This window comes from Rhinopithecus bieti, unplaced genomic scaffold (genome assembly GCF_001698545.2).
Source record: "Rhinopithecus bieti isolate Rb0 unplaced genomic scaffold, ASM169854v2 scaffold_759, whole genome shotgun sequence".
NCBI classification, from domain to species: Eukaryota; Metazoa; Chordata; class Mammalia; order Primates; family Cercopithecidae; genus Rhinopithecus; species Rhinopithecus bieti.
Window position 1 is genome coordinate 560,217 of NW_016803631.1, and position 15,246 is coordinate 575,462.

General features: G+C 42.0%; 1 protein-coding gene and 1 pseudogene across 2 annotated transcripts in view; one reads left to right on the forward strand and one right to left on the reverse strand.

Annotated features, from left to right (window-relative positions):
* Positions 1-5,210, forward strand: part of IQCB1 (IQ motif containing B1) — a 78,268-nt gene extending 73,058 nt beyond the window's left edge. Inside the window, 2 exon segments of the mRNA XM_017891065.1 lie at positions 2,294-2,450; positions 4,411-5,210. Of these exon segments, the coding sequence (XP_017746554.1) occupies positions 2,294-2,450; positions 4,411-4,640 (387 nt within the window). The 3' untranslated portion in view covers positions 4,641-5,210.
* Positions 5,211-11,174: 5,964 nt separating this feature from the next.
* Positions 11,175-12,222, reverse strand: LOC108541549 (40S ribosomal protein S2 pseudogene; annotated as a pseudogene). Its single transcript, XR_001888983.1, has one exon. The product of XR_001888983.1 is annotated as a 40S ribosomal protein S2 pseudogene (transcript).
* Between the last annotated feature and the right edge of the window lie 3,024 nt (positions 12,223-15,246).

The following is a 15,246-nucleotide window of genomic DNA, read 5'->3' on the forward strand; positions in this document are numbered from 1 at the left end:
GTTAGAGTGTCAATTTTAGATCTTTCCAGCTTTCTCTTGTGGGCATTTAGTGCTATAAATTTCCCTCCACACACTGCTTTAAATGTGTCCCAGAGATTCTGGTATGTTGTATCTTTATTCTCATTGGTTTCAAAGAGCATCTTTATTTCTGCCTTCATTTCGTTATGTACCCAGTAGTAATTCAGGAGCAGGTTGTTCAGTTTCCATGTAGTCGTGCGGTTTTGATTGAGTTTCTTAGTCCTGAGTTCTAGTTTGACTGCACTGTGGTCTGAGAGACAGTTTGTTATAATTTCTGTTCTTGTACATTTGCTGAGGAGTGAATAAAGCTGTATTTTTAATAAAGTTCTTTTAACCTAAGTGCTTAAAAAAATTTTAGGGGCCCTGAGCTTTTAAAAATAATCAGCCTGGCCACCAATAAAACATGGCCAATGAATCTCTTCTTTTTAGTTATTATTATACTCTAAGTTCTGGGATACATGTGCGAAACGTGCAGGTTTGTTACATGGGTATACACGTGCCATGGGTGGTCTGGGACCCATCAACCTGTCATCTACATTAGGTTTTTCTCCTAATGCTATCCCTCCCCTAGCTCCCCACCCCCCGATAGGCCCCACTGTGTGATGTTCCCCTCCCTGCGTCCACATGTTCTCATTTTTCAACTTCCACTTATGGGTGAGAACATGCAGTATTTGGTTTTCTGTTCTTGTGTTAGTTTGCTGAGAATGATGGTTTCCAGCTTCCAGGACATAAACCATGTCCCTGCAAAGGACATGAACTCATCCTTTTTTAGGGCTGCATAGTATTCCATGGTGTATATGGCCAACGAATCTCTTAAGTGCTGATCAATCATATTAGCAACTCCTCCCTTAGCCAAGCACCAGAACCTAATTGGAGAGAGGGGCAGAACCACAACTGAAAGTTTTTAAAGCAGAGATAGAATGAAGACAGACAGAAGCATGCCTTCTCTTCAATAAACAGATAATCAGTTCCTAAGCTCTGTAGAGAGGACATACTGCTTTTAACAGTTTTAATCGTTTACAAATTTAATTGCCTTTATAAAGATTATATACCCAAGCCCCACACACCCCAAGAAATTCTGATACAGTAAGTTTTGTGTGGCCTCAGGTACCTATATTTTTTAAATTTATTTATTTTCAGGGTGGTAAAATAGATAAAATGTAAAAAGTACCATTTTAACTATGTTTAAATGTAGTTTGCTAGCATTGAGTGCATTCATATTGTTTGTGCAACCATCACCACCATCCATCTTGAGAACTTTTTTCATCTTGCAGAACTGAAACTCTGCATCCATTAAACACTAACTCACCATTCCCCCACTACCCAGCTCCTGGTAACCACCATTCTGCTTTCTGTCTCTATGAATTTGCCTACTCTAAGTACCTCATTAGTGGAATCATACTTTGTTGTTTTACTTGGTATAATGTCTTCAAGGTTCATGTTTTAGCATGTGTCAGAATTTTCTAGTTTTTAAAGGCTGAATAATATTCCATTATGTATACTACATTTTGTTTATCCAAGGAACACTTGGGTTCCTTCCACCCTTTGGCTATTGTGAATAATGCTACTGTGAGCATGTGTGTACAAATATCTGTTTGTGTACTTGCTTTCAATTCTTTTGGGTGAGTATCCAGAAATGTAAATGCTAGATTATATGCTAATTCTTTTTAAAATTTTTTTGAGGAACTGCCATACTGTTTTCCATAGTGGCTATACCATTTTACATTTCCACCAGTCACACACAGGGTTCCAGTTTCTGTACATCCTTGTCAGCATTAGTTATTTTTGTTGTAGTCGTTGTTTTTGATAGTAGCTAATAGATACGAAGTTATACCTTATGGTTTGAACTTGCATTTTCCTAATTAGTGATTTTGAGCATCTTTTCATGTGTTTACTGGCCGTTTCTTTATCTTTTTTGCAGAAATGTCTATTCAAGTCATTTTTTTCCCCACAGGATTATATTTTGTTCATTTTTTAATCAGGTTGTTTTTTGTAGTTGTTTTTTATCTCCTCTCCCATAATTCCACAGTGTCTGAGAAAGTAAAGTATGGTCACATACAAAAAAGAAAGACAAAAAACTTCTACACCATTATTTTTATCTAAAACTTTTAAGAGACTATTTAATACTTGCATAAGAGTACAAGATAGATATCAATCATAAGATTCAATTGATAAAATGAGAGACAGCTAAGCATTCTAAAACCTCTGCTAAGTGGTGGGGTACTTTGATACCTATGTCCTCTTTGTGATAAGTTTTTCTGTCCTGTGTTTCCAGGGCTCTCCAATGTCAGATGTGGTCAGTAGGGAGCTCCATGCCCAAGCTCAAGAACGACTGCAACACTACTTCATGGGCAGGGCCATGGAAGAGCGAGCCCAGCAGCACAGAGAAGCTCTGATGGCACAGATCAGCACCAACGTTGAACAGCTAATGAGTATGTGCTCATTTTACTTTTGTTCTCTAAAAGGAACAACCTATGCAAGGTTTGTGACATCCAAAACCTTCAGAAGGAAACCATTAGTAAGCATCTTTAACTCATCCCCTAACCTCAGGAAATTTCTACATAGATCAGACCAGCACGTAATGTTTTCAAATGATGCGGATTTTATAACCTCCTTCTTACCTGTTTCCCGAAGCCTTGCCATCATTCATATGTGTCACCCCGAAGTTATTAATTTCAGATGCTGAGCCCTCCTAGCCATCTTTTACTATTTAATCTGAAAAGCTTTTGGTCATATTTTATAAGTAGATGATGACAATAGTTACAGTGTCATTCTCTTGTAGCGCATTTTATAATTTTTTTTTATTTTTTTGAGACGGAGTCTTGCTCCGTTGCCAGGCTGGAGTGCAGTGGCGTGATCTTGGCTCACTGCAACCTCTGCCTCCCAGGTTTAAATGATTCTCCTGCCTCAGCTGGGACTACAGATGAGCACCACCATGCCCAGCTAATTTTTGTAGTTTTAGTAGACACAGAGTTTCACCATGTTGGCCAGGATGGTCTCAGTCTCTTGACCTTGTGACCTGCCTACCTTAGCCTCCCAAAGTGCTGCGATTATAGGCGTGAGCAACTGCGCCTGGCCTATAATTTTTAATGAAGTACTTTTACAAAAATTAATTCATCATAACCACTGACCCATTTAACGAGAGATCCCATCCATGAAGCCCCTGTGTTTCAGTCAGCCTCTTGGATTTCTTTAGTGTATGTGAACAGAAAGGACCAGTGTTTTCTCTAATGGCTACTACTTGGGAATTTTATATTTTGAAATTGGATAAATGGCTGAAACTGAGCCTCTCATCTATAGGACGAGGTTCTATTAAAGTTTCTGTTCTTTAAATAAACCATCTTGGCTGGGCGAGGTGGCTCACGCCTCTAATCCCAGCACTTTGGGAGGCCGAAGTAGGCGGATCATGAGGTCAGGAGTTTGAGACCACATAACCAACATGGTGAAACCCCATCTAAAAATACAAAAATTAGCTGGGCATGGTGGCGGGTGCCTGTAATCCCAGCTACTCGGGAGGCTGAGGCAGGAGAATTGCTTGAACCCAGGAGGCGGAGGTTGTAGTGAGCAGAGATCATGCCACTGCACTCCAGCGTAGGTGACAGAGTAAGACTCCGTCTCAAAAATAATAATAAAAATAAATAAATAAACCATCTTACAAAAATCTACATCTTTTTTTATTCCTTTAAACACAGAAATGGCCGGGCGCGGTGGCTCATGCTTGTAATCCCAACATTTTGGGAGGCCGAGGTAGGCAGATCATCTGAGGTCAGGAGTTCGAGACCAGCCTGACCGACATGGTGAAACCCCCATCTCTACTAAAAATACAAAATTAACCAGACATGGTGGTGCATGCCTGTAATCCCAGCTACTCAGAAGGCTGAGGTAGGAGAATTACTTGAACCCAGGAGGCGGAGGTTGCAGTGAGCTGAGATCGCACCATTGCATTCCAGCCTGGGCAACAAGAGCAAAACTCTATCTCAAAAAAACCAGAAATGGGCCAAATATGTTGACTCATGGCTGTAATCCCAACACTTAGGGAAGCTGAGGCAGAAGGATTGCTTGAGTCCAGAAGTTTGAGACCAGCCTGGGCAGCATACTGAGATCTCTACAAAGAAGAAAAAAATATTAGCTGGGTATGGTGGCATAGTCCCAGGTACTTAGGAAGCTGAGGTGGGAGAATCACTTGAGCCCAGGAGGTTGAGGCTGCAGCGAACTGTGATCATGCTACTGCACTCCAGCTTAGGCAATAGAGCGAGACCCTGTCTCAAAAGTAATACATTCAGAGTTGGAATGCTGTTTCTGCCTGCAGAGTTACAGCTCTGTAACTTCCAAGTTCCTACCTGCCTGGCGTAGGACTCTTGTTCTCATCTATTTATTTTCTGTCCACTACAGAGGCACCAAGTCTAAAGGAGGCAGAAGGCAAAGAACCTGAGCTCTTCCTAAGTAGATCCAGGCCTGTGGCAGCCAAGGCCAAGCAGGCCCATCTCACAACCCTGAAGCACATACAAGCACCCTGGTGGAAGAAGCTTGGGGAAGAATCTGGAGATGAGATTGATGTTCCAAAGGATGAGCTTAGTGTAGAATTAGAAACTTTATTCATTGGTGGAACCAAACCACCTTAGTGAGTTACCCTAAGAATTGACACATATCTCATATTTTAGGAGATTATATTGGTTCTGCCTCTGGCATGCTAGTAGACTAGGGCCATCCTAACTTATTATTTTCCAGAGGTGACAAGACCTGCAGTAAGCAAAGAGTTATCTTCTACCTCTCTCTCAATTTTCTTTTTCTTTTCTCTGTATCCTCATCCTTGCCCACACACAGATTTATGTGCCTTTTATTGTAGAACTAAACTTAGCGTAGTGTTCTGTTGTTTACATGAAGTGTGTTTTTCTTTGGTTTCTGCTGTTTTCCAACTAAAGATTTTTTTCTAAATAAATATTTTCAACAATTGATTTGAAAAATTTGTCAGGATTATTTCAACTTTCCACATTTGTTATCTGAAATTCCTATTTCCTATTAACATAGGAGATGTGTGCAGACTTTATTAATGTGAGGAAAAGAAATGCTCAATTGAAGAACATTTCCCTATTTTCTATAAAGCAGTGGTTGAACTCATTTTGTATTTTGTTACTTCTAAAAGGAACTACCTACCAAAAAAATGCATTCTTTCTATTAAACTATGAGAACTATATAATGTACTGTTTTCCTTTTTGTCTTTTCTCCTAGGAATCTCAGAGTTAAATATAATGTTTAATTTGTGTTATAATCCTAGGTACCTTTACGATTATTTGGTTCCAACCTAATACTTTTCAATTTCCATGTTTACTTTAAATATATTTTAATACCATAAAATTGAAGCCACTTCAATTTGTGTTTGTAACAATATGGAATTTAAGTTAAACTCAGTTAACAAATCATAACTCCATATCATAAAGAATCTAGAAGATGCTTTTTGTAAAATGAGTGAAAATACCCGTATTTCTGGATGTAAGACCAAATTGTATAATGTTGTATAATCTCTAATGTTAACTTTAGTAAAATTCTAGTCAAAATTCCTATATTTGTACTTATAATTGGAAAAAAAAGTAGAAAAATTATGTAAGAGTGTTGCTCCCAATTTAGCAGAGAAAATGCCAGATAATCTAGAACAATAATTTTTCTTGAGCCCATTACATAGCTGAGGACTCAAGCCAACCATGTATACTGGGATAGGACTCTGTTTCTGTGAAATGAAGTATTTCATCTATAGTATAGCACAAGAGAAAAGTGGCTGGGTAAGAAGAAATCAAATAAAATTTTAGCAAATTCTTAAAGGCCAGGTGTGGGCTAGCATATCTATTTAGAATATCTAAGAGCCACAGACGTAAGAAGTTGGGCCTCTACCAAATGCTCACAAGAAAGATTGAGAGTTAGGGCCAAGCACAGTGCCTCACTCCTATAATCCCAGCACTTTGGGAGACCGAGGCAAGTGGATTGCTTGAGCCCAGGAGTTCGAGGCCAGCCTGGTCAACATGGTGAGACCCTGTCTCTACTAAAAATATAAAAATTAGTTGGATGTGGTGGCATGCACCTGTAGTCCCAGCTACTCAGAGGGCTGAGGCAGGAAGATCGCTCGAGTCCAGGAGGCAGAGGTTGCAGTGAGCTGAGATCGTGCCACTGTACTGCAGCCAGGGCAACAGAGTGAGATCCTGTCTCAAAAAAAGAGAAGGGTTGGGAGCAAGGCAAGAGATCTGAAGAAGACCTTCATGGTACAGGCAAGCATCAAGTGATAGGCTGCTACTGGGTGACATACACAAAGTCCCCACTTCCCCTTTTAAAAGTCTTAAGCTGCTAGAGCAAGGGCAGTGAACTCTCTTACCTCTAAGACTCAGGCAAGATTCCACTGCATGTAAGGAAGGAATGAGGGAAGGATAGGAAACACTAGCCCCAGACACAAGCAAAGATCCAGTGTCACTGAGGTACAGGTAAAAACAAAAATGCTTCATCACCTAGGGGAGGGAAAAGAAATCGTCTTGGGCCCCAAAACCCCGTATCAATACAAAAGAGAGATCTGCTAGTGATGGGGAGGAATCTCCTACCCAAGACCAACCACAGACACAAGGCATTTTGGCTTTTCTGGGCATACAAATAGGAACCCTGAGAAAGTCTTGCCTTCAACCACAGGTAGAAGAGACAGCCTAAGATTTAGGATAGATTGGGACAACAACACGCCTATCCCAACAATGATCCTGGCACCAGGTAATAAGAGCAGTTTACCACTAGGATAGGAAAAAGTGTGTGGAGAGAGACCTCTGGTGGCAAAGGCATACAGAGATGGCACAACATGGACAGTGGAGCAAGAACACAAAAATTTTTGTCTCCCAGAACCCACCTTAAACACAAGTAACAGTAGCTAAAAAGGGAATTTGAAGACTATGGTGCTGTGTTAAGCTGTTCTTGCATTGTTATAAAGAAATATCTGAGATTGAGTAATTTTTAAAGAAAAGAGATGTAACTGGCTCATGACTCTGCAGGCTTTATAGGAAACATGGTGCTGGCATCTGCTTTGCTTCTAGGGAGGCCTCAAGAAGCTTACAGTCATGTCAGAAGGTGAAAGAGGAGTAGGCACATCCCATCATGAAAGCAGGAGCCAACAGAGAGAGAGAGTGGTGGGAGGAGGTGCCACGCACCTTTAAATGACCAGATCTCACAAGAACTCATTATCACGAAGACAGCACCAAGCCAGAAAGGATCTGCCCCCATGATCCAAACACCTCCCACCAGGCCCCACCTCCAGCATTGGGGATTACAATTCAACATGAGGTTTGGGCAGGGAAAAATATCCAAACTATATCAGATAATGTTTTCAGGTAGACTATGGTGAGTTGTTGCAAACCCTAGAGCAACCACTGAATAATAAAAAAGAGGTATAAGATGATAGTGAAGATGTAATGGAATTGTAAAATAACTAGCAAAAGGATAGTTTTTAATCCAATTATATCAATAACACACTAAATGTAAATAACCCTGATTTTGACTTTGGGAATCTATTGCTAAGCAGATAAATGGGAGATAAGAAATGTTGCTTTCTGAACTTGTCCTGGCCCCTCTATGCTCTCTTTAAATTACATTTGCAAACTGGCTTTTTATCTCATTAGCTCATCATTTTCTTATAGTTCCTTATTATACTGACAAAGTGAAATACTTTTCCTGAAAGTGTCCTTACTCACGTACTAAAGTTCATTAGAACTTTTCACTCTGCCAAGTTTCTGCAGGTGATAGGTTTACAAATAGTTTCACTACTTAATGCAATTTGTCAGTTTTCTAATTTCCTTGCACATGTTTCCAGTCTATGCTTTCTGCCTAGTCACAACGCTGGTACCACATATTGTAGGGTTTTCTTTCATGGAAACATCCCATATCTAGCTGTCAATTTTAGTTTTAATCATAGCTATATCACAAACCACTCTAAAACTTAGTACTTTAAGACAACAACTATTCCATCCAAGGCAGAGTAACAGAGACCATATTTGCCCTCCCAACTGAAAAACACAAAAGCAAACAAATAATACATGAAACAACAGTTTTAAAGACACTGAACATCAAACAATGACGAAATGTCTACAGGAAATGAATGAGTGAAACCAATTATTACCACAGCTTAATGCTATGAGAAAATAGGTCGTGGTGCATTTTTCCCAATTTCTGCTTTCCAGTTCACTTTCTACACTCACACTATAAGTATCTTCCATCTCACATTTCTTTTATATTCTTTTTTTTTTCCATTGCTATAAAATTCTCTCTTAGAACTGCTTTTGCTGCATCACATAAGTTTTGGTATGTTGTTTTTCCACTTATGCTTGTCTCAATATATTTTTAAAAATTTCTCTTTTTTTTTTCTTTTTATTATTATACTTTAAGTTCTAGGGTACATGTGCACAACGTGCAGGTTTGTTACATATGTATACTTGTGCCATGTTGGTGTGCTGCACCCATCGACTCGTCGTTTACATCAGGTATAACTCCCAATGTCCTCCCTCCCACCTCCCCCCTCCCCATAATAGGCCGTGGTGTGTGATGTTCCCCTTCCCAAGTCCAAGTGATCTCATTGTTCAATTCCCACCTATGAGTGAGAACATGCGGTGTCTGGTTTTCTGTTCTTGCGATAGTTTGCTGAGAATGATGGTCTCCAGCTGCATCCATGTCCCTACGAAGGACACAAACTCATCCTTTTTATGGCTGCATAGTATTCCATGGTGTATATGTGCCACATTTTCTTAATCCAGTCTGTCACTGATGGACATTTGGGTTGATTCCAAGTCTTTGCTATTGTGAATAGTGCCGCAGTAAACATAAGTGTGCATGTGTCTTTATAGCAGCATGATTTATAATCCTTTGGGTATATACCCAGTAATGGGATGGCTGGGTCAAATGGTATTTCTAGTTCTAGATCCTTGAGGAATCGCCATACTGTTTTCCACAATGGTTGAACTAGTTTACAATCCCACCAACAGTGTAAAAGTGTTCCTATTTCTCCACATCCTCTCCAGCACCTGTTGTTTCCTGACTTTTTAATGATTGCCATTCTAACTGGTGTGAGATGGTATCTCATTGGGCAAGGGACTTCACATATAATGCTGTGATCCCCTGCATCTCTCTAGAATGTTTTAAGAAACTTTACCATTTCATATGTCCTCCTTCCACTGATGATTATCCTCTTCATACTGATGAAGAAATCGGGCATTGAGACGCAGGGATTTTGCTCCAGTCACTATAGCCAAATTAATGCTTGAGTGGAAAGACACTGAGTAAAGTGCTCAGACAATACCGAAGACAACATTCAGGGTGCTGACAATGTCAAACTCAGATTTTCCTTCTCTTTCTGACACATTCTTCAGCCAAAACAACATGCCCAGAAAGTTTCTTTCTTTTCTTTTTCCCCTGTCTTGTGCTCTCTCTGCTAACTCTTTTCCCAGAAGTCTTTTTCTGCACCAAGGTTTGACAATCACTAGCCAAACAAAGCCTGCTTCTCCTTCTCTTCTTTCTCCCCAGTATCCCAAAGTTTTCATGGCAATGGCAAATTAGGGATTGCCTGTTGAAACCGAGAGACAGATAGATGGGTTTTGTTTTTGTCTGAGGAAAGACTCCAGTTATGGAGATAACCAGAAACAGGGAAGAAGAAACAACAGGCGGCAGACAGGTAAGGGATGTTCTCTAAGTATGAAGGCAAAGGGCACAGGATACTGAAGGCATCTGTGTGAGAGACTGCAAGTGTACAAAGAGACTGTGTGCATACGTGATAAGACTGGGCTATAATTTTTCTTCCTCTTGCTTTGTCTCATTCACTGTCCGTATTGCTGCTGGACCAGAATTACAGAACTAGGCCCCCAGGAATTTATGTTCGGATCCTTATGCCTTCTTCCTCAAGCAGAGAGGCTACTATCTATAAAGACTGCTATCCCGTTTACCAGTCTCTCTCCCTTGCTCTCTCTCTCTCTCTCTCTTTGGATCTTAACCCTGAGGGTCTGGAGATGGGTCTGAGCTCATTGTCCTGCTCTCTCCTGCGTATCCTTGCCTAAGCACTAAGGTTGTACTGGCTGGCTGGTTCCATTCTTTTTCATTTTAGTTTGCTCTCATTGGTGGTTTGATAGTAGTGGGATGAACACCAGAGCCTAGGGCTAGTGGGTGGTAGGCTTCAGCCTTCTTTCTGACACCAGAAATTTGCAGCTTATAAGGACGTTAATGTCTCTCTGCACTCATTTCTAAACTGCAGACAGATGGTTGGTTACCCAGCCTTTAAAACATCTAATGTGGAGATTGTTGCTTCTTTTAATCTTAGGGAAAGGATAGTCCTCAATCAATTTTGATTTCAAGAAGATAGTTCTTAAATATATAATGGAACTTAGTGGCAAAGTCCACTCTCTAGTTTAGTCCTTTGAGTAGACAGGGAAACTAACTGGACAGCAACTTTACCCCCTCTGGAATCATTTTATAATTATGCATTTCAACTTTAGATAGTATCTATTGACTTTCTGCTATAGATAAGGAAATTAGCCTGCTCATGGCTTCTAACCTTTCTCCCACCTTTAGATTTTTATTTTTTTTAGTTCTAATAACATTTATATTCTGTTCTATTACCTTAACTTCCACAATTATTCAGTCTCCATTTTACATTGAAATCAATTCAGTCCTCACTATCAGTCTTTTACCATTTCTTCTCAATTTCTAAATATTTTTATTCACTTCTTGGTTATCTGGATTTTGTGGCCAAAATTCTGTCAAGGAAGATTTATGAGTATTGTATTTCTTGAGTGTTCACATATTTAAGAATGGCTGTCTTTGAGCTTTACAGTTAAAAGGACAACTTGACTGGACATAACATTTTAGGATCACACTTTAGGGTCATTATTTTCCTCAGAATGGTGTACACATCACACCACTATTTTCTGCCACTGAAAGATGCTATGGAGAAATCTGTGTGTAACCCAGGGTAGTTTAGTTTCTCTCTCTCTCTCTCTCTCTCTCTCTCTCTCTCTCTCTCTCTCTCTCTCTCTCTCCCCTCTCTCCCCTTCCCTCCTGCCTGCCCCCTCTTTCCTATTCTTTCAGATTAAGGGATAGCATACATAAAGTGCACTTATATGTAAAAATGACTCCTTCAAAGTTAGCATCTTTTGGTTTAAAATTCATTATCAAATCTCTTTGAAGACTGGTAAATGCCTCATTATTTTCTTTAGGCTAAACAGTGTGCCAGCTTTTCTTTTTCTTTCTTTGTGAATGCCGTTTTCATCTTTCTTGGCTGCTTCTGTAGATTCTCCAATATTCCTTTTTTTTTTTTTTCAGGCTTAATTCACTTTATTTTTCTTGTATGAAAATCCTATCTTGTAGCCACAGGTGGAGCCTGGGTCCGCTGCACGGAGACTCTGCTGTGGGTCTTGACGAGGTGATCAGTGAATTCCTGATAGGGAGACTTGGTAAATACAATCTTCTTCCAGAGATCGGGGGTCAGGTAGCTGTAGGTCTTAGAGATGGCATCAAAGGTGGCCTTGGCAAAGTTGCCCAGGGTAGCAGTGCAGCTCCGGGCTGAGGTGTAGCAGTCATCGATACCAGCCATCATGAGCAGCTTCTCGGGCACAGGCGCTGAGACGACACCAGTGCCCCTGGGTGCAGGGATGAGGCGCACCAGCACAGAGCCGCAGCCGCCTGTCACCTTGCAAGGGACGGTGTGGGGCTTGCTGATCTTGTTCCCCCAGTAGCCTCTGCGCACGGGGACAATGGAGAGCTTGGCCAGGATGATGGCCCTACGGATGGCGGTGGCCACCTCCTTGGAGCACTTAACACCCAGACCGACGTGGCCATTGTAGTCCCCGATAGCAACAAAAGCCTTGAACCTGGTGCGCTGGCCAGCACGGGTCTCCTTCTGCAGCGGCATAATCTTCAAAACTTCGTCCTTGAGAGAGGCCCCCAGGAAAAAGTCAATGATCTCAGATTCTTTAATGGGCAGGGAGAAGAGATAGATATCCTCAAGGGACTTGATCTTCATGTCCTTGACCAAGGGGCCCAGCTTGGTGACGGGCATCCACTCCTTATCCTCGGCCTTGCCTCCGTGAACTCTGCAACCCAGGCCCCGGATGCCACTGCCGAAACCTCTGCGGAAGCCACTGCTGTTCATCCCAGGGCCACCAGGGCCTCTGGGCTCCCCCCGGCACCAGCGTCATTCGCCATTTGGTGTTTTCTTGGAGAAGAAGTCCAATAGTTCTTAATTTCAGTATAATTCCTCAAATATTTTTGAGCACTTATCATGTCCCAGTGACTGTGCCAGGTGCTGAGAACTCAAAGAAAGTAATAAAGGACTCTCAGGAAGCTCTTTGTCTAGAGGGAGAGAGAGAGAGAGATAAGAGGGGATGATAATGACACAGCCTTGTTATTGGCATTAAAAACCAGTACCAAGGCCAGTTTGGAACAGAACAGAGAACCCAGAAGTAAATAGAACAATGGAACAGAACAGAGAACCCAGAAATAAATCCACACATTTACAATTGAACTCATTTTTTCTCAACTTTTATTTTAGATATTGGGGGTACATGTACAGGTTTTTTAGAAGGGTATATTGCACTCAGGTAATAAGCAATACCCAACAGGTAGATTTTTGACCCATGCCCTTCTTCCTCCCCTCTCTAGGAGTCTGCAGTGTCTACTGTTCCCATGTTTATGTCTATGGGTATTCAATGTGTAGCTCTGTTAAAAGAAAAACTTCAGCCAAATTATATTTAAATTAGTTTAATTGAGCAAAAAACGATTCCTGAATCGGGCAGCCTCCTGAGCCAAAGTAGGCTCTGAGACTCAGGCGCAGCCCCATGGTGGAAGAAGATTTATTGACAGAAAAAGGAAAGTGATAACAGAAAACAGAAGAGAGGTACAGAAGCAACTAGATTGGTTACAGTTCGGCGTTTGCCTTATTTGAACACAGTTTGGACAGTTGGCTACATTTGATTGGCCAAAACTTAGTGATTGGTACAAGTGTAGACTACCATCTGTTTACACCTCCACTTGTTATAGTTCACAATATACAGAGAAACCTTTAGGCTGAACTTAAAATATGTAAGGAGGCAGCTTTTGGCTAAACTTGGTTTAATAGCTCCCACTTACAAGAACATGCGATATTTTGTTTTCTGTTTGTACCTTAATTCACTTAGGATTATGGTCTCCAGCTTCATCCATGTTGCTGCAAAGGATATGATTTCATTCGTTTATGAATGCACATTTACCTCATTTTTGACAAAGGTGCCAAGAACATACATTGGGAAAAGAACAAACTCTTCAATAAATGGTACTGGGAAAACTGGATATTCATGTGCAGCATGAAACTAGGACCCTATCTTTTGCCACATACAAAATCTAATCAAAATCAAAATGGATTAAAGACTTCTTTTTTTNTCACTCTTGTTGCTCAGGCTGGAGTGCAATGGCGTTATCTTGGCTCACCACAACCTCCGCCTCCCGGGTTTGAGCAATTCTCATGCCTCAGCTTCTCGAGTAGCTGGGATTACAGGCATGTGCCACCACGCCTGGCTAATTTTTTGTATTTTTAATAGAGATGGGGTTTCTTCATTTTGGTCAGACTGGTCTCGAACTCCCGACCTCAGGTGATCCACTCGCCTCGGCCTCCCAATGTGCTGGAATTACAGGTGTGAGCCACCGCGCCCAGTCAGTTTTACTTTTTTTTACCCAAGATCGTGGATTACAGACTTTCAGTATGCCTCAGCCATTTGGAAACAGTAAAATAGTGCATAAAGATAAACTCAAAGCCAGGTGCGGTGGCTCACGCCTGTAATCCCAGCACTTTGGGAGGCTGAGGCGGGCAGATCACTTGAGGTCAGGAGTTTGAGACCAGCTCGGCCAATATGGTGAAACCCCGTCTCCATTAAAAATACAAAAATTATCCAGGCTTGGTAGCGCATGCCTGTAGTTCCAGCTACTGGGGAGGCTGAGGCAGGAGAATTGCCTGAACCTGGGATGCGAATGTTGCAATGAGCAGAGATCGTGCCACTGCACTCCAGCCTGGGCGACAGAGCAAGACTCCGTCTCAGAAGAAAAATAATAATAGTAGTAATAATAATAATAAACTCTGGGAAGAAAATAGAAATTCATCAGAACAGTGAAGGACACCCTAGACCCTGAGGAGGAGAAGATTAAGCAGCCCCCATGATGGCATTCAGCTGATAAAGTGAGTGAAGCCCAGTACATGCGGGAGGCAGCCAATCCCAATCTCCCTCTGTTTCTTACCTTTCTGCTAGTCATCTGTGCAACCCAGGTCAAGGGAGAGCACTCTGTTTCCTCCAAGCTCAGGAGTGAGCTTGGAGAGAGGCTGAGAGATAGAGAGAGGGAAAGACACCGGAAAAAGCTGCAGACATTTTCCCAGACCTAGGACTGAGAGGCAGACGCCATTTTTAATCTGGGCTCATACAAAGTCATTGGCGACCTGGCAACAGCAGCCACTGCAGACATTTTAGTCTCAGGCTAGAGATTGCTCTGGAGTAGGGGAAAGACCCCCACAACTAGAGCTGTGCTTGCCCTGGAGTGGGGGAAGAAACCCCACAGCCAGGATTGAGCAGTGAGTGTGGGAGCAGTAGGTACTGAAATTAGGTTCTCTTCCATTGCAGGACTGGAGTGGGAGGAGAATTGCTGAAGCCAAGGTTTCTGCTGGGTAGGATGACTTGCAGCCAGGGATAGCTTTGTGACCTGGAACCAGTCTATGTGTGTCATTACTGAGTGCCTTAGCATGCTCCCTTGGTCAGTTTGGGAGAAAGTGCCCCACGTATTCCAAGGGGAGAGAGGGAGGTGAATCCCTACTCGCCTGGACATCCAACTCTTGGCATGGACCACCCTTCAGGGAGGGGAAAACGCAGCCCACTAATGTCTCCCTTGGATTAAAGGAAATGAAAGTGCCATGTCAGCCACTGAAGGGGCAACAGCAAAGCTCTTGGAGACTTGGAGAAGGGGTTATTTCTTGCACCCTGCCCCCATCACCAGTGCACTGCTACAGATGTGGCAGCAACTCTTTCTATTGTGGCCCCGGGAGCATGGGCTGAAAGAGGCACTTCTCTGGCTTCTCCAGGGGCTCTACTCCCACCAAAGACCATTTACACTGGGGAAGGACGTTTTTCACCCTTTTCTGTTTCCTCTGTCCCACCAAGGGTGAGCATGCAGAGTAAGAACCTCTTCGTGGCTTTTGCTCTCAAGCACTAT